This window comes from Aspergillus undulatus, assembly GCF_047715775.1.
Source record: "Aspergillus undulatus strain CBS 261.88 unplaced genomic scaffold BDV17scaffold_78, whole genome shotgun sequence".
Classification (NCBI taxonomy): Eukaryota; Fungi; Ascomycota; class Eurotiomycetes; order Eurotiales; family Aspergillaceae; genus Aspergillus; species Aspergillus undulatus.
Genome location: NW_027396682.1, coordinates 18,467 through 37,514, shown reverse-complemented (window position 1 = coordinate 37,514; position 19,048 = coordinate 18,467). Strand labels below are relative to the sequence as shown.

Below are 19,048 nucleotides of genomic sequence, written 5' to 3'. Positions count from 1 at the left end.
ATCGCCGGTTTGGAGCCTCAAGCAGATCCTAAGATATTGATGATCCCTAGATTGCGGTCCGTGAGAAGCAACAAAGTCTCCATGATAAAGAGTAAGGAACGGCTCACCGTTGGTCTCTATATAGATTGATCGGGAGTAAATTCTGAGATCCCCTATGTAAGGAGTCCTTAATGGTGAGTCCTCAACTCCTCGTTCCAATCATCGCTCAAGTGCAAGCGCTATGTAGGACCAGTAGAAGCCTCGAAATCCCAACCCTGCAGTCCATATTCTTCCACTTCCTCTACTCATTAGACTAGACATGTTAAAAGTTTCACCATTACCAATCGCTTGACGTGATCCCAACGAACGTGCGCCTTAGGTCTTGTGATAGTGGGTTTCTTTTGTTACGCGGGGGTGGCAGTCATATATATTTGCGGAAGCTTGTGTTGGGTGTCATCCGCTTCTAATAGTTTCATCCCAGTAGATGACACTGATACGAAGTTTTGAACTCGAGACAGCCATTATAAGCTTGTAAAAGAGCCGTCTTCTTGTCGGTATCAAGAGATCTAATTATAGTGCATAGAGTTCAAGATTTCAGGAGTGGACAACCCGATCGAGACCTGGAGGCGGGCCGATATCGATGGAGAGTTTTGATATCACATGATCACGCCAATGACATAAGCACCAACACGTTGCTAGGGTGTTCTGGCGCGTAAAGTGGTTTTTCGCGTGCTCCAATGTGAGCCGGAGACAAGCAAATTTCGGAAAGAAGAGTTCGACACAGACTCGATTGTTCCTGACGAGCACACCGAAGAGGCCCGATACAGAAGACATGAGAATCTTTTGCGAAACAAACTTTCGTCCTTCCTACCCTCTCCAACCGCAGTGACTGCATCAGCAGCACTGTAAACACCGACACCAATTCATGACCCCACCTCCCCCCAGATGCCGCCCCGTCGACCAGTTTCACCTCTAGAACTCGAAATATGCCCGCCGGATAGCTCTGACCATGATGGCTCCTCGCTAGCGGCCTCCGATGATGAGCTCGACGAGAGCCAGCTCGCTGCGCGGCGCCGAAGGATCGAAAAACTGGGAGAGGCGTATCTGAAGGGTGCACCTCTCTTCATCCTCTCTGCATCTCTTCGGGGCCCTTTGGGCAAAGATTGGGTAAATCCGTGGACAAAGGACAGGCGAAAAGTTAGCAGCAAGGAGCGCGGCAACGGCCCGGCAGAGCAACCAGTCATACCGGAGACCAACTCTCGCAAGCGTCGACAACATCAGGACCGGTCTATTGCCTCGCCCACAAAATCATCAGATAGTCCTCGGAAATCGCCCCGCACTGACTTTGTCCGCCACGACTCCAGGAACCGAGCGCCTGGTTTAGGACCTACCGCAACTAATAGTCAATCTCCTCACTTTCCTCGGCATAGACCTATTGACACAAAGTGGTTGAAGAAGGACAAGGTCTCGACACGGTTTCACATCGACCCTCCGACGTCTCCAACTACCAGTATCTCATCTCGCTATCTCAAAAAGAGCGGTGCAACTAGCTCTCACTCAAATAGCAGACCAGGGTCGGCGGGTCACGAATCGGCTCCGTATGAGAAAAGCCAGCAAGCGGAGCAAATAAGACGTCCAAAAACGAGCCTAAAACCGGAGTTAGAGACGAGTGACTCGCCCCTGGCACCGGAACGCCGTACACCTGGGTCAAATCTGCAGAAGGATGGCTCACAATCATTTACTGGAGTCAGATCTGTTCACGTGGTTTCATCGTCGTCTCAGCTACAAAAATTTGAATATCGGTTAAAGCGTGGTAAATATCTTACGAAGGAAGAAAGTCAGCCTGGTTCCGAGTCGAGAGAGGATAGCAATGGCGAAGCCAACGCTCCTGAGAGCGATCAGATACCTCAGAATGGATTAGAAGAGCGCACTCCGAGATCTCCCTCAGCACACAGCACTATACCGGATCAACCAGAAGCCGATGCTCAGGAGGGCGCAGAAAATTCACTGAACTCGACAAACGCATCCAATAACATCGGAAATCCTTCATCAACAGATTTGGACAAAGACCTGACCAGCAACCCAAAACATGGTACCAAAAGCGAGAACAACTTGCCATCAGCTCAGCCTGCGCCCAAAAACCCGGCAGTTTCCGACAATCTGACGTCTCTATATTCGATCGCTGCGTCAAAGTCAACCTCAAATCGCACTGATGACCACAATGTTGATCAACAATTCTCGACGCAGGCAGCTCTGTTGATAGCACAGAGATCTTTTCAGAATGACCTCACAAGCCCGGAATACAGCCCAGTAATAGAGCGGAAACGACGAGCATCCCAGGGCTCTAATCACCAGTCCCCAAACGCAGCCAACATCACGCCATTCCATAAAATGAACGCACCCGAACGAGAGACAGCTAGCCGACCTGGCGCCTTTGAAACGGAGAGAGCACAAACGATCAGTACGCAATACATGATCGATGCTGCCACACCTTTCACGTTCAGTACAGAGAAAAAAGCCGAGTTCCGCACAATATCGCCTGAGAAGGACAGGTCGAAGTCTAAAAAACGGAAGACGACCAGTTTCGCTCAATCATCTCCGTCGGAGATCGCATCAGAGCATTTCACGTCTGATGGAGATGACACAGCAAACATCCTAGAAGAGCCACCGGCAGAGACTCGCAGTCCACTGTCTGAGTCTCATCTGAGTGCTCTCCAAATGACTCTAACAGGTACAACGCCGCCAACTGCTCAGGAAGGTCAAGCTGTAGAAAGCTTCAATCTCAGTCAGGCAATTGCGGAAGCCGGTAGCTGGTTGCAGCAAAGCTTTGATATTAATAAAGATATCACTCGCTGCCAAACCGCCAATATGCCTCAGCCTTACCCTACAGACTCGGCTCAATAACCTCAGACTTTTGATTTACCGTCCTCGCATACGCATGTTTGGCGTTCCTAGCGATCTGTTGCAATGTTGCAATGTCATGATAGCATAGCGATTTGTTGTTGTTTTCAGTGTGCTGGACTTCGAACCAGCTCATGGATGTACTTGCAAATACCCATACCTACCTTTAAATTAGCACGTACATGAAGATATCATCTGAAACGTCGAGTTTGTTTGTGGGGTATCTGTCTAGTATATGACGTTGGCCGTCTTTGACTCCGTAGATGGTCTAAGCTTCTTTGATCTTGGCGCGGCTGAGCTCCAGGGGAGCCGCCGATAACACCGCCGCCTGGCCGACTTCCCTTCTTAATTGCCCTATGCCCATGGCGTGAGTCAGGTCAAAATGGCTCTGACATCAGTACGAGAGATGTGCCCTATATGGACTTATCATGCGACTCGCTAATGTGTCCTGAAACAGTGGAAAGCCTTCAACTTCTTCGATGTGTCCCCTGTCAAGCTCCCTGAGGACAGCTCGACCCTCTTCAACGTACGGCTTAGATTCTCCGCGAACTTGAGACTGCGCAACTGACTCTCGCCATTCCTATAGTCTGATACTTCCTGCTTGTGTACCGGGTCAGCGAATATCTTCATCGGAACGACCGACGGTTTCGTCCATACCGTTTCCTCGTCGTTCAAAGTCGTCCAATCGTTCAAAGCGTCGGATAACGGATCGATTACGCACATCAAGCAACTCGAAGGAACGTCGCTTCTAGTAACTATTGCGGAGGACCTGTTGAATGACCCGATACTGAAGGTTTGGGCCCTGGACAAGCCTGAGAAGAAGACGGGGACTCCGCGCTGTTTATCGACGACGTCAGTACAGAATGCGCGGAGGGTATTTCCTGTATGTCACTATCTCGGATGCTCATTTTTGGATCCCGGCTGAAAGTATATACTCATAGGTATCCGCCTTCGCAGCTCTCGGAGACTTATCACAAGTTGCAGTCGGGTTCGGAAATGGTTCCGTGGCGATTATCCGAGGCGATCTGATACATGACCGCGGCGCGCGACAGCGTATTGTCTTCGAGTCGGAGGAACCCGTCACCGGGCTTGAGGTACAAAGCGGTGGGGTGCCTACGCTCTATATATCGACGACGAACCGGGTAATGGCTCTTGTTATCTCTGGCCGAGGACAGGGGCAGCCGGCGCGGGTAATCGAAGATACGGGATGCGGTCTTGGCTGCATGATCTTGGACAAAGACAATGGCGATGTACTTGTTGCCAGAGAAGATGCGATCTATACATATGGGCCCCATGGCCGCGGCCAAAGCTACGCTTTTGAGAGTCCAAAGAGCTCCATCAACGTATTCAGAGACTATGTTACTCTGGTCTGCCCTCCTAGAGGTGGAACTCCGGGGAGTGGGGGGTTTCAGACGGATGAGCTATTCAGCACTGCAACTTTCACATTGTTAGATACTGATCTCAAGTTCATCGCCCACTCAGACTCGCTCGTGTCATCCGTACGGCAGATCTTCAAGGAATGGGGTAACCTTTATCTCCTCACCACAGATGGAAAGGTACAGATGTCGCATAAATCAATTATGATTCCTGGACTAACACTGCTTAGATCTATCGCTACCGAGAAAAGAGCCTTCAGCAGAAACTTGAGATTCTCTACCAACGCAACCTCTATATTTTGGCTATCAATTTAGCGCAGAAAATTGGAGTTGACAAGTTTCAACAGAACGCTATCTACCGCAAATACGGAGATTATCTATACCAGAAAGGGGACTATGACACCGCCATGCAGCAATACCTGAGGGCTATCGATAACACGGAGCCGTCACAAGTGATTAGGAAGGTCAGTGCTCTTGGCTCCAGGTTGGTAGGGATATATTTACTAATGTCGACCACTAGTACCTTGATACGCAACGGATACATAACCTTATAGAATACCTGGAAGAACTACATGACCACGACAGGGCTTCAGTTGACCACACGACGTTGTTACTCAACTGTTACGCGAAACTGAAAGATACCAAGAAACTCGATGCGTTCATCAAAGCACCAGGAGAACTCAAATTTGACCTAGAAACGGCAATTGCTATGTGCCGACAAGGCGGCTATTACGAACAAGCTGCCTATCTAGCTACGAAATACGGCGAAAATGACATGGTTGTGGACATTTTGGTCGAGGACTCCAAGAAGTATGCGGAAGCGCTGGAGTATATTTGGAGACTTGAACCAGATTTGGTTGGTACATCATACTGAGCACTGGAGGCTTTTACTGACTAGGGCTAGGCTTACAAAAACCTGATGAAATATGCCCGTGTGATGTTATCGAATTGTCCATCGACAACGACTGAACTTTTTATTACATACTATAAAGGAGAGTATGCGCCAAGAACGCAACAGGTCGAACCATTACCAACGCCTCAAGCGCAAAACAACAGTGCTCTACATAATCTAGCGGCCTTCCTACCCTTGCCTCTGTTGAACACTGGCATAGGTTCGCGGACGGAAAAGACTGAGGCTCAACCCATAATAGTCGATCAGGAAACGAGCGCTCCAGGATATCAAATACCCAAACCTCGCACAGCATTCTCGGCTTTTGTTGGCCATCCCAAAGAGTTCACTACTTTTCTGGAGGCGCTGATTAGCAAGGAGAGCTTCAAGAAAGAGGACAAGGTGGACTTGTACACCACGCTTTTCGAGATGTACCTCAACGCAGCGGGACGACAGAAGGACACTACTGAGAAGGAAAAGTGGCAGAGCAAGGCTAAGAAGCTGATAGAGGGGAAGGACGTAAGTCAAAGTGGTTTTAAATCCGGTTCTGGTTTCTGTGTGTACTGACGACTCATAGATTTCAATATCAACTTCCAGCGTACTACTTCTTTCCGACCTGTCCGAATTCCAGGAGGGATCTACACTCGTTCGGGAGCAAGCTGGCCTTCGGTCAGATATCTTCAGATCTTTTACTGCCGCTAAGGACACACAGGGAGCCATTAGGGCGTTGAAAAAATACGGCCCAGAGGAGCCGCAACTATACGTGGATGCCTTGACCTATCTTACATCAAGCCCCAAGATTCTGGAAGAGGCTGGGGACGAGCTCGATGCTGTTTTGAAGCGGATATCAGAGGATGGTCTGATGTCACCACTCCAGGTAATTCAAGCGCTTAGCAACAATGCTGTCGTGACCATGGGAAGAGTAAAGAAATACCTGAGTGACAACATCGAGCGAGAACGCAAGGAGATATCTTCTGTATGTCCAACTGGCTGTTTACTGATACGATATTCGCTAACATACACCTGCAGAATCGTCGCCTGATATCTAGCTATAGCGCGGAAACCGAAACCAAAATGCAGGAGCTGGAACAACTAGGTTCGAAACCCGTCGTGTTCCAGGCGCGCCGCTGTACATCCTGCAGCCGGCCTCTCGACCTCCCTACAGTACACTTCCTCTGCAAGCACTCTTTCCACCAACGCTGTCTGAACACTGTGGGAGAAGACGCCGAATGTCCAGCCTGTGCTCCAGAGCACTCTACCATCAAGGCGATTCGAAGGAGGCAAGTTGAGTCAGCAGATCAGCATGATCTCTTCAAGGCAGAGCTTTCGCGGTCGAAGGACCGATACGGCGTCATTAGCGAATTCTTTGGGAGGGGTGTGATGCGACCGCAGACTACTATGGAGTAGAAATACCCGTGTCTTTGTGCTTTTGTGTTTCCTGTACATATACCTCTGTTGTTGGTGCCTGGTATTTGAGGCGTAAACATGTCATTTCAGATTATCTTATCAACACGTGACACCGCGTCAATATCGCAGAGCGCTGATTTGAGACGCGTTTGAGCGGAAGACGCATTGAAGAAACCCGTCATTAATGGCCCAGCTTTGCTCCATCGATTGATATCAGAATAGATACCGCATTTGCCCCAGTTTATAATAAATCCAATGTCCTTCGGCCGCGTGATTCAGGACTCCGACGACGATGAGGACCTCGAGCCCCTCGGCGAGCTTCCTCCGGAGCGAACAAACCGCGTCCCAGAGACAAATGAAGTGCAGCAGGGTGCAAAGAGCATTGAGGCTCAGGAAGTCACTCAGACTTCGCCTATTGGTGTGAACTTCGATGCATTTCTTCAGTCACCACAAGCCCCACACAGAATGCCGTCCGCCTCCCAGCAGCAAAGAGAAGAGCGATGGATACCCGGCACGGGACGGCCTGGGTCTTCGGGTATGAAGCATCCGGACTATGACCCTATGAATTTCTTGTGTTTTGGTGATTGTATTCTAATATCAGGCAACCCTGAACAGGAAACATGACTGAAATTGGCATCGCTCAAGAACGCCTGCTCGACGATGACCAGCAACAGCAAGCCCAGTACGCTCATCAACAGCCCGAGTTTCACGGAACAGAACCAGAACAACATCCCGACTACGATATGGCCACAACAGAGGCAACACTGAAAAGCCATGATCTCCCACCCGCACCGGCAGAAGACTCAATTCCTCATCCCGAGGTCCACATCACAAACCCTAGTGACGACTGGTCTCAAACGGCATCATACAACATTTTCGACTCGTCATTATACACTCCGTCGAATGTCCTCAACCCAGCCGAACTTATTCCCGATTCAGGCGTCACGGCTCAAACGGAGCCCTTGCAGAATTTCGAATCTCGCCGATGGAACTATTTGCAGATGCAGGGGGAGATCTCGTCTCCACACGATACGGAACCCTTTTCGTCGGTTGTATCTCCGAAGGTAGCCAGAGTCGAGGGTGGAAATTTTACTCAGAACATTCCGCATCCGTCGTCGGCAAGCATTGATGAGCTTGCCCTGCCTGCGACGGCCGAGAAGCCGAAGGTTGAGAAGAGAGGTCGGCCGAAGAAGCAGTCAGTTCCTGTGATCGATGAAGAAGACGAGCTTTCTGATCCACAGTCTCACGAAATTCCAGCTGCTAAGCCTGAGAAGCGCAAGCCGGGTGGACCAAAGGAGTTTGCGAACGTTCTTGCTGACGACACTGTCAATGATGGACCTGTTGATAATTCTGAAAGTTCATGCCACCCGACGAACGAATATCAGGAGACTAGAGTTGATAATGCACCGGAGGCCTTATTCACTGATATAACTGTGAATGGCATGCCCTTTGAAAACAATGCCGAAGAACGTACAGAAGCAGATCAGGGCCAACCACCCACTGCACCTGCACAAGAAGAAAGCCCAGAAATACCCCCCGAGCCCGCGAAGGAGCCAAAGAAAAAGAAGCTGAAACGCAGCAAAACTCACGAATCGGACGCAGAAGACGACGTGATTTTGCTAGACGAAAAGCCAATCTCAAACTCCACCGAGACAGCTCCCTACCCAGCCGCGGAGCAACCACCAGCCCCCAAGAAACGCGGCCGGAAGAAGAAGAAGAGAGCAGAGGAGCTTCAGCAAGAAATAGCCGCACCATCGCCGGAACTCGAATCAGATGCGCAGCCAACGGTTCCCAATAAAGGCAGCATTAACACCCTCAACGACTGGGGCACGGGCATATCCGTTGTTCTCGAAAACAAACACACCACCACTACTACCCGCACCCAAACCCCAGATACTATCACAAACCCCACCGCCGAAAAACTACAAGACCCGGCCCAAGAGCTCGAGGTCCCCAATCAACACAACCAGACATCCCCCTCCAAACCCACAGAATCCTCACCCACAAAGCAACAACCAGAAACACCACAGAAGCGCACCGATCCGAAAACGCCCTCTTCCAAGGGACCGGGTAAACACAGCCCCATCTCATCAACGAGCAAAGTCCCCTACCGCGTCGGCCTCAGCAAGAAGGCGAGGATTGCGCCTTTGTTGAAGATTATTAAGCGGTGATTGCTTTTCTTCTTTGTCCTTTATTCTATGCTTCGATGGCAGCATTAACCTTGCTGGCTTCTCCTTGATATTTGCTTTTGTCTTCAATGGTGTAATGGTTCTTTACTGGGTGATACCTCGGATGTTCTTGCGGATGTGTCTATACGGGGTTGATTCGTTATGTATATTTACTTTCTAATACTCTGTTTGTCTCGCTGAGGTCTATATGATCAACTGCTTGCCGAGATGATTGATGATATATGCGGAATGAGCAAAGGCGTTGCCAAGGGGAATGTTCTATTCTTCTGCGAGTGCTTCTAATGATGCTTGACGAATTCGACTAAATTCCCTTGCGTGGGATTATTTTACTTTCTAGGCGTTCAGACTCAAGCCGGGGAAAAAGGTGAAAAGAGGATAATCATGAAGTTTCAATTTTCTACCTACCCTTTGAGCTTGTAGAATCTAGAGACAGTAACGAAAGTCTAAACATACTCATAGTTCTCAAGACAGTAAACAAACGTCCATAACTGGCCAGCGGCCAGTAGCTTCGTGCTGTCGCAAAGACATCCACACGTATTGTATCGTATGGACAGACCTGCAGATGAGAAGAAACAGAGGAGGACGAATTCGCGAATCACAACAACGCCAAGGCGAATAAAAATACCGAAGCCAAGGTCAGATAGGTCTGACGGAAGGACGAACTTGCATCTGATTTGAAGAACTTCTTTCCAGGGTTGATGCTGTCACCCAAAGGGTCGGAGCCGACAATTCCAGAGCCAGTTTGTTGACCAGCATCGAAATCGCTCTCGCAATAACCGGCGTTTGGTTGGCAACCAGCACCGCAGGAGTCAGTTGAGTTCCCACAGTAGCCATATCCACTGCAGCACAAGCCAAAGGCAGACCCGATGCATGATACCTTGCCCCCACACTTTCCATCCACCGAGACATTTTCCATAGGCGGTTGCGGCTTGGATTTGCCTGGGACCTTGACTTGGATATCTTGGCGGTACCAGTTTTGAACTGGATCGCCCAAACATTCCCCGACAGTCACTGCACGATATCCGTCAGCTGAAAGCTTCTTCAGCATGTGCTCTGTGAGATTGTGGACAGTCTGCTCGTGTACATCATGGGCGATGACGAGCCAGGATTTCGAGGAGCTCTTCCCGCGAGCCAAGTTCTCGTCGAAGATCTCCTTAGAGCGTTGAATTGTATCTGGGCTATCATGACTATAGTCCTCGGTGTCGATATCATAGAGGATGACATGGTAGCCAAGATCACCCATGTCATGCAAGCAGCCGGTATCTGTAGTGCAGCTCGAATAAGGTGGGCGCATGTACGTAGGGAAATAGCCAAGGATGTTTCGAAGCGCCACTTCGTTCCATAGAAGCTGAGTTCGGCGTTGGACTTGTGAAATCTTGTTGAGATCCTGGTGAGACCAAGTGTGGCTGGCCACCTGATGACCGCTAAGGACCATGCGTTGGATGAGAGGAGCCCATGGAACATCGGGGCTATCTATCTGGCCTTTGCCGTTGTTGTTTCCGGTAACGAAGAAGGTGACTTTGGCGCCATATTTATCCAGAAGATCGAGAAGATCACGCGTGTACTGGTTGGGTCCGTCATCGTATGTTAAAGCAACGGTTCCGGGGGTAGTGCAAGAGCGAATCGCGGTTGGACCGTAAGGAGCTTTGCCAATCTTGGGTCGAGGAATAGCCTCCGTCGACGGGCCTCCTGGAGTGGCGTGTGCATCGCAATGACCATAATCGATTTGGCAGTCAGGAGAGCGACAGTGAGCCGTAGTATTTCCGCAGTACCCTATGCATGTTCAGCCCAGCCTTTCTAATCAACAAGGGCATGCATACCTGCAGTAGAACAACAGTTGCCGTTGGAGCAGCGACCGAAACCTGCGCCACATCTCGCACCCCCAAGAAAGCCACCAATATCGCGGGTAAGCAGATTCTGAGTGGCCCCAGGGCCCTGAAGCTCGGAGACAACCTGGACGGTCTCGTAGTCGGCGGGAAGATCGATAATATTTCGTCCAAAGGCGGAGGTCACAAGCTTGAGACTCGAAGCAACCAGAAGATAACGCACGTGCATCTTGAAAGCTGCTGGTCTAATAAAGGTTTCTGGGAGAAATGATATAAAATATGAGATGAATTCGTAATGTGTACTCCAGATGAAGAGCAGGAAGAAGGATGAACAGATTCGGAGGGGAGAAGAGCTTCGGCTCTGTTGAAGAGTGCTGGCGTCTTCAGGGAAGGAGCGCCCCAACAAAACAGCCCACGCCGAACAACGTTGTCACCTAGGGGACCCTTCCATTTTGGCAGGTGCGAGGGACCGAGGGACCGAGGACAGCAATGGACAGCCTCGGAGACCGGTGCCTTTGGTACTTTAACCAGTCGGGCGGGAGCATTTCGCTCATTGCGTCTATTGATAGACCCTCACCAGAAGCACATGTTGTCGGCTGTGGAATTGATGAAAAGTCCCATACGCGAAAGAGACACATACTTTGAATGAGAATTGAGCAGTAGCCTGAGAGACAACGTTTCACTTTTTGGTATTCTATCAACAAGTTCGTCCAGCGTAGTTAATGAGGTCTAGTCAGGTAAATTCGAATTACATAGGTATTCGCCTCCCCGAATACTTGTGCTGGACCACATACCAGTGATTAGATTTTTTTTCTTTAGGCGACTGACGACACTGGCGTGGGAGTCCCCATTTGGCTTGCCTACTACACAGGTTAGATGTGAATGTATGAAAACAAGCCAGGGCCCGCTTACCTGTAGGTCGCTCTCACCAACGGCTGAGAAGATAAATGGTGCCAGAGTGGGAAGATGGGGACCGAACTTGATTGGCACGGTCCTCGCGAGACTCCCAACAGCAGCAATCAGGTGCCGCCGATGAACGGTGCTTAGCTGAGGAGAGTTGAACCTTTCGACGAGTTCGGCAACGAAGGCTGTGAACTGAGCATCGGAAAAGTGAACAACTAACGCTGAAATTGCAGCCAATGCCCGTTTCGTAACAACAGTGCCAGCTGTATCGTTATCGATGATGCACATGACTGCTTTCTCCAAAGCTGTGAGCTCTTGCTCTTTCAGAAGCGTACCAAAACATGAGGCCACTTGGATCACGACATCAATCGCATCGCTGCTGAATCCTTTTGAGGGGTCCTTTTCCAGCATTCCTTTGGTGACAGATCCTCTTCGCTTCGAAGGAGAGGGACCGGGCCCGATTAGGCGGGGAATGAGAACTTGAGAGACAGCAGAGTACGCCATGGTGGCATCTGAGTTCTGTGGCTGATTCGGCTGAGGTCGTGGAAGTGCCGTGACAATGACCCTTAGAGCTGTGTTTGGGACGGATGTGTCAATGGTCTGAGAGGTAGTGAGGTTCGATAATCTTTCGAGCAGCATTCGAAGGCTTTCGAGGGGCAGTCTGACAACAAGGGGACCGAGACTGAGAAAAGAGCACAGTCGTTAGACAAAGAAGCAATAAATTTGAAGAGGTCTCTAACCATTTCAACGCCTGATTCTGTACGTCACCGTGCTGGTCATCCAACGCCTTCAGCAAGCCTTCGGCCAGCTTCGTTGCGGAGAACTGGTCATGAGTTAGGTAGGCGGAGTTGGGATTGCTAAGAACGCCATAGAGATCGTTCAGAGACATGTATCTCATATCTGGGTCTGCATCATCCAGCTTCGAGAGCAATCCGTTGAGGCTTTGCTGAATCGCGTGTCGATCACCCATCTTGAAGATACCCCGCTTGGGACACAAGACACGACTCCGGAGGTGGGGAAGGGGTTGAAGTTGGGGTTCTTGCTCTTTAAGAGTGAGATAAACCGACCGGTGTGTATGAGAGGTATGGAGAGTCAGAGAGGATAGAGACAAAGGAGCTGTGATCGCTATGTTGAGTGAGTTGAGTTGAAAGAAGTCAAAGACGGACTCTGCCCGGAGCTGCGGTGGTTGCTGTTTGAGGGCTGAGGCTGGACTATAGCTCCTACGGGACGCCATACCAGCCTCATGAGCAGTTTGACATGGAATCAGATGTTCAGGAACAACATTTCTCGAACTTCAGATGGTCTAGAAGAGATTGATACTTCAGCATCAGATCTCCCACTCAAGAGACTTTCCAGTATTATCATCTGGGAAACTCCAAGTCAATGCCTCCATATTGTCACCTTCTGCAGTCGGAGTTGGCGCGCCAAGACTGCCAAGACCAAAATGCCTTCCCCGCATCTCTTCTCTCCATTCTCTCCGAATCCGCATCTTCTCAAGTTGCCTTGCCAATTCCTCGTTATGCACCCGCTCACTGCGTTGCATAATAATGGTATGACGGCTTTACCACCGGGTCCACCGGCTCAACACTGTGTCTGATGACGTCTGCCATGCCCCGGTCACTATAGCTTTCCCGGCTTTTAACCGAATCCAACGCATACTCCGGAGCACCTGCGGACTATAGCCTACTCATTGCTTCAGAGCTGTGCCCCCAATCGGATAAATGGTATCTTCAATATGACCGACGATCAGACCACATATTAGGCAACTTCTCTATACAATCTCTCCACATCGCGGGGCGAACGATGTCTCCTCTTCTTGGCGAATGCTACCATCAAGATGCTTTGTGCACTAAAACCCACTCTACCTTGCCATACGCTGCTCACAGCTTTCTGGAAAGTGGGATCGGCGCAGAAGCAAGAAGGCTGTTGACCTTGGCATGACCGGTGGCACGGCACGATGTCAGTGCGAACGGGATATATAAGGCCGAGGGGGTACCGGACGATGCACCCTGATCGCGACTGTGACTGAGTACGGAAATACTTCGCACAATGGCCTCATTATCTGCGGTCTCAGCCTGGCCGGGCTTTCTTCCCGACTGGACAAACCTCAATGTACTGCACCGCAACACTGAACCCCCACGGGCCCACTTCTACTCGTACCCTAACGAAGAAGCCGCTCTCACCTTCGACCGCGAACAGAGCCTTTTTCACAGCTTGAACGGTACTTGGAAGTTCCATTATGATGCCTCGCCGTTCGAAGCTCCTATCTGGGAAACGGCCAACGTTACTGATTGGGATGATATCGTCGTCCCTGGTCCATGGCAAATGCAGGGGTATGGACGTCCGCATTATACCAACATCCACTATCCGTTCCCTGTCACGCCGCCCAATATCTCGTATGTAAACCCTACGGGGTCTTACTGGCGCGAGTTTGAGGTACCTGCCGATTGGGATGGAGAGCAGATTCGCCTTCGATACGAGGGTGTGGATAGTGCTTTTCATGTCTGGGTTAACGGCGAGGAGGTTGGCTATAGCCAGGGCGCCCGCAACCCCAGCGAATTTGACATTACGGATTATCTTTCATCGAACGGTACCAACACCCTCGCTACACGCGTTTATCAGTGGTCAGACGGATCCTACCTTGAGGACCAGGACCAATGGTGGCTCTCCGGTATCTTCAGAGACGTATACCTAATTCCGTTCCCTCGCTCTGCAATCACAGATTTCGAAATTAAGCCTGAGGTCGACGATGGGTTTACCAGCGGTACTTTGAAGGCGAATTTCACCATTCAGGGTGAACATGGAGACCTCAGTATCAAGGTTTTGTCCCCTAATGGCGATGTCTTTGATGAGTGGACCGGCTCTTCGTCTGCTGGGTATTCAAAGAGGGTTGACGGTGATGACTTCCACCTCTGGTCTGCAGAGACGCCGAACTTGTATACTGTCTTGATTGAGTTCAATGGCCGCACCATCAGCCAAAAGATCGGCTTCCGCCGTATTGAAATGAGCGGCCCCAACTTTCTTGTCAACGGGCAGCCCATCATTCTTTACGGTGTCAATCGTCACGAGCACAACTACACTTCCGGTCGAACAGTCCCCGTCGAATCGATGCGCGCCGATCTGATTCGGATGAAGCGATCCAACATCAACGCCATTCGTACTGCACACCAGCCCCACCATCCATCATTCTACGACGTTGCAGACGAGCTAGGGTTCTATGTCATTACCGAGGCGGACATTGAGTGCCATGGCTTTAACGACATTGAAGATACCGAAGAGGCGGCCGCGTCATGGACCTCCGATAACCCCGAGTGGACTCATGCATACCTCGATAGGGCAGAGCAGGTCCTTGAGCGCTATAAGAATCATGCCTCGGTTATCATCTGGTCGCTTGGTAACGAGTGCTTCTACGGCCAGAACCAGGCCCACATGTACAAGTACTTCAAAGAGAGAGACCCGTCAAGAATCGTTCACTACGAACAAGACCGGGAGGCTCAGTCGGCGGACATCTACAGCCATATGTATTCCTCACCCCAGACCATGATCGAACACATGGGGAACCACACCGACAAGGCGCTTATTCTATGTGAATTTGCACAGTAAGTACTTATCCCGTGTCTTTCGCAAGCAGCTGTTGACTTCGATTAAAGCGCTATGGGCAACGGTCCTGGTGGATTGCAAGAATACATTGCTCTATTCCGCTCACACCCGCTCTCTCAAGGAGGACTTGTCTGGGAATGGAACAACCACGGCCTGTTGAAGAGGGAGGGTGATCTCGAATACTATGCGTATGGTGGTGACTTTGGCGACGAGCCCAACGATGCGGACTTCGTTATGGACGGTTTGACTCTCTCAGACCACACCCCGATGCCCAGTCTGCTCGAATACGCCAAGATAATCCAGCCGGTCTCTGTGAATCTGACTTCGGACTCGACCCAACTGGTCGTAACAAACCATTACGACTTCTCTGATCTCAGTGGACTGGATGCCTCATGGCACATTGTCCAAGACGGCGAGACCACTGAGCCCCAGGCGCTGGACCTGCCCCGTGTCCCTGCGGGCGAGAACCGCACTGTCAATCTGCCTCTTGACCCCGCGAGTCTCTCACAGGAGGCATGGTTCACCATCGAGTTCAAGCTCCCAGAAGACAAAGCCTGGGCAGAGAAAGGCCACGTCGTAGCCTGGGACCAGCTGCACCTCGCGGGCTCTTCATCTTCAACCAAGCGCTCCACCCACGCTCCCCGCCAGACAGAGTCCGAGTCTGGCTCCGAAATCTCAATCGAACAAGACCGCGCAAACCTGCGAATCACAACCGGCCAGTCAGTCTTCGGCTTCGACCTCCTCCAAGGTAACGTCACCTGGTCCAACAACGGCGGCACCTCCATCTTCCAGCGCGGCCCAGAACTCTCCTTCATCCGCGCAATGACCCAAAACGACGAAGGCCAATCCGGCAACGAAGCCGCCTGGGACGATGCCTGGGTCCACTCAATGCACAACCAAGTCCGCGACGTAACCTGGTCCACTCTCAACGACTCAGCAACAGTCCACTACAAAGTGCGCGTCGCGCCGCAAGTTCTAGAATGGGGCGTCGAGGCCGACCTCGTCTATACCATCTCGAGCGATCAGACCCTTCGCATCCACGCCTCCGGCGAATTCACCGGCAAAAACACACCCGACGAAGTCCCCCGCATCGGCCTGCAAACCGTCCTCCCAACCTCCTTCAACTCAGTCCGCTGGTTCGGCCGCGGCCCCGGGGAGAACTACAAAGACTCCAAACAAGCCGCCCGCTTCGGCGAGTACGCCGCTACGGTCGACGACCTCTTCACGCACTACGACTACCCCCAGGAAAACGGCAACCGCGAGGACCTGCGCTGGCTTCAAATCTCCCAGTCAGAGTCCGACTCCGAATCTGAATCCGCTGGGGTAACCCTCGACGCGCGCCGATCAGATTCCCAAAACGCCCCATTCAGCTTCACAGCCTCGCACTATCTCCCCGGCGATCTGAACGCGGCGAAACACCCGCATGACCTCAACCCGCTAGACTTTACGGTCCTCTGGCTCGACTATGATAACCATGGTCTTGGGTCTGCGAGTGTCGGGCCCCAGCCGTTCGAACAGTATCGGTGCAAGACGGAGCCGTTTGAGTTTGAGTTTGAGTTGAGTCTTTTGTGAGTGAGGTCTTAAGCTTTCATTGCCATGTTAGGGAGGCTCGCTACGCCGTGTTTTGCTCTATTGTTGTATATATACGAGCATGGTATGAGCGTGACTATGTCCGCTCTGCCCTTAGCACGGTGGACTCATCTCAATTGCTAGCCAATGTGCACTACACTACATGTGAACCAACGAAAAGGAAAGTCGCCATTAACATTAATATTAAGAAACCAGTGTTTGGCAGCTATACCTATAGTAGCTACCTACATCCACCATAATCAACTTAACTTCATGACATGAATCATTGCTATATCCATTCAAACGCGTCCAGTAGTACGACGCAATACAAACCAAGGCAGTGCAGGAAAGTGAAATGCGTGCTGACTTTGTCGAGATAGGGACAAAGATCAGCAACGTATGCAGTAAAGTCTAGATGGGAGAAGAGAAAGAAGGAGTAAGATCCAGTTAGGACCGTATGGCGAAGGTAATTTCAATCGTCGCCTGCTCAGGTGCTGGAGTTAATGGACCTATTCTGCGGCCGTTACTCAAATATGTTGGACTGTAAAGAGATGCGCTACTCGCACATTACCGCTTAACAGGCTGTCCATTAACCATAACCTGCGGCGTCCTCTTCTCAGAATTAACCGAGCGGGCCTTCAGAGAAGCGGATTCGGTACCCGTAGCCAGGGCAGCGGCGCTTCCCTCAGCCTGGATAAGTTCTTCCTCTTCCTCGTCCTCGTCATCACTGCGCTCGTCCTTCTTGATGTTGGAGAAGAGGTAGTTCTTCAGAATGCGCAGGATAAGGAAGAGCCAGAAGGCGTTGACGGCCTGCAGACTGGCGAGAAGGGCGAAGGTGATGTATTGACTGATCCAGCACTTGTACTGCTGGGTTTCCCAGTTCAGCTCGAAGGGTCCGACGGTGCGGAATTCGGTGAGGACGGCCCAGAGGAACTTGAGGTTTAGGAAGTGGCGCATGTAGATCCAGACGAAGACGAAGAAGCCGAAGTAGGGGGCGGTGATGTAGGCGTCGATGTAGTTGAGGGTTTTGGAGGTCTAGAGAATGAGTGGATTAGTTCAGGCCTTTGGAAGGGTCGGGAAATGTAGGGTTTCCATACCGCCAGGAAGAAATCAGAAACGTCGTGAGTGATGTACACAGCGAGACCAATGTAAGTGAAGTGGAATCGGTAGCTCAGCGCGATCAGAGCCAGGGTGATAATGTGGTGTCCGACAAGCTCCTTGAAGTCTTTGCGGGGCTTCTCCAACTGCAACAAGAGAACAATAGCCTGCTGAGCCCAGTAGCTAGCCTGCAGCAAGTAATAAGCCTTGAAGAGCCCCTCGTGCTCTCGGTGAGGGAATCCCTCGAACATAGCAGTCGTGTTGAAGTACCAGATGTTGGTGCGGCTCATCACGTAGAGACCGTAGGGTCCGAAGATCGCAAAGTAGATGGCCGTGTAAACCTGCTCCATGAACCGAGCTGTTTTACCCTTACCACGAATTCCACACCATACAGCAAGAGGCCGGATCAGACGCTGCATCAGGAATTCACGAGTGAATGACAGCACGACCGTGTAGAAACAGCAGAAAGCGATATCCTTCGGACCCTTCCCGTACATGATCGGACCGTTAGGTGTCTTCGGAGGTTGAGGATACGACAGGAAGATGGCATAGTGGAGCGGATTCGACGGTGTCGGGTTGACAGCGTACGCGGCGAGGAGAACAACCAATATCAAGAGGGGTAGCAGCCATGTATGCTTTAAGCACGTGTCTTTGAATCGGCGGATGAACGATCGGCTCCTGCGACGCTTCGAATGCGACTTGGAGCTGTCGGTGGGCTGAACGGCCTGGTGCACAAATGAGCTTCTGTCACGAAGATTCTTTCGATCAAGTTCCCGGCCTTCATACATTGTCCCAATTCGGTGGTTTTGTATCAATTGGACTGACCTCGTTCATGGTGGACATTGCTGGAGCGCTAGTGTCGCCGCGAATGTCGGCCCCAAGGTTGCTGGACTTGCGCGCGCGAGGCATATCGACGGAGTGTGAAAAAGTTTTCGGAGGGTTTGTCGGGTAGTTTCCAATTGAGCGGGAGATTGTCCTCGAAGATCAGACGCCGGTGCAGCGACTAATACGTGGCTAATCGACAAGGGTCCGAGGGTCGAGGTCAGGTCGCTCGAGAGTTGGACACGCGGGCGGACCAAAAAAGAACAAAAGAAGAAGGAAGATAACAACAACAAGAAGGGAAGCGAGCAAGGCCGAGCAGAAGAAGAGAAAGGAGAGAAAGGAGAGAGACGAAGAGTTGACCGGCTGCTGATGTCAAGCTGAAAGAAAGCGATGCATCAGCCATCGTACCTCATCCAGGGGTTTTTTTGCTGATCACGTGCCAGCCATTCTGCTGCCACTTCCCTTAGTGCGTCCCCACTCCCCACTGCA

At 51.1% G+C, this 19,048-nt stretch overlaps 5 protein-coding genes across 5 annotated transcripts; 3 read left to right on the top strand and 2 right to left on the bottom strand.

The window, feature by feature from the left end:
* Positions 1-591: 591 nt before the first annotated feature.
* BDV17DRAFT_275783 (uncharacterized protein) lies at positions 592-3,087 on the top strand. Its single transcript, XM_073759259.1, has one exon. The coding sequence runs from the start codon at positions 925-927 to the stop codon at positions 2,881-2,883; it is 1,959 nt and encodes a 652-aa protein (XP_073610738.1). The 5' UTR covers positions 592-924; the 3' UTR covers positions 2,884-3,087.
* A 147-nt stretch (positions 3,088-3,234) lies between these two features.
* BDV17DRAFT_275780 (tethering complex subunit PEP5) lies at positions 3,235-6,739 on the top strand. The gene is made up of 9 exons (XM_073759258.1): positions 3,235-3,277; positions 3,338-3,406; positions 3,467-3,763; positions 3,822-4,436; positions 4,487-4,720; positions 4,777-5,112; positions 5,161-5,664; positions 5,723-6,121; positions 6,175-6,739. Exons 1-9 carry the CDS (start codon positions 3,263-3,265, stop codon positions 6,550-6,552), a joined length of 2,847 nt encoding a protein of 948 aa, XP_073610737.1. The 5' UTR covers positions 3,235-3,262; the 3' UTR covers positions 6,553-6,739.
* Positions 6,740-8,367: 1,628 nt separating this feature from the next.
* On the bottom strand, positions 8,368-12,440 carry BDV17DRAFT_285051 (glycoside hydrolase/deacetylase; the record flags this gene model as incomplete). Its single annotated transcript, XM_073760636.1, has 6 exons — positions 8,368-8,374; positions 9,425-10,514; positions 10,562-10,928; positions 11,038-11,088; positions 11,480-12,152; positions 12,211-12,440. The coding sequence occupies 6 exons, from the start codon at positions 12,438-12,440 to the stop codon at positions 8,368-8,370; spliced, it is 2,418 nt and encodes an 805-aa protein (XP_073610736.1).
* Positions 12,441-13,293: 853 nt separating this feature from the next.
* BDV17DRAFT_224837 (glycosyl hydrolases family 2, TIM barrel domain-containing protein) lies at positions 13,294-17,111 on the top strand. The gene is made up of 2 exons (XM_073755677.1): positions 13,294-15,069; positions 15,121-17,111. Exons 1-2 carry the CDS (start codon positions 13,520-13,522, stop codon positions 16,640-16,642), a joined length of 3,072 nt encoding a protein of 1,023 aa, XP_073610735.1. The 5' UTR covers positions 13,294-13,519; the 3' UTR covers positions 16,643-17,111.
* Positions 16,925-19,009, bottom strand: BDV17DRAFT_224820 (TLC domain-containing protein). Its single transcript, XM_073755676.1, has 3 exons — positions 18,524-19,009; positions 17,737-18,462; positions 16,925-17,674 (listed from the first exon to the last, which is right to left on the bottom strand). Exons 1-3 carry the CDS (start codon positions 18,644-18,646, stop codon positions 17,207-17,209), a joined length of 1,317 nt encoding a protein of 438 aa, XP_073610734.1. The 5' UTR covers positions 18,647-19,009; the 3' UTR covers positions 16,925-17,206.
* Positions 19,010-19,048: the final 39 nt, after the last annotated feature.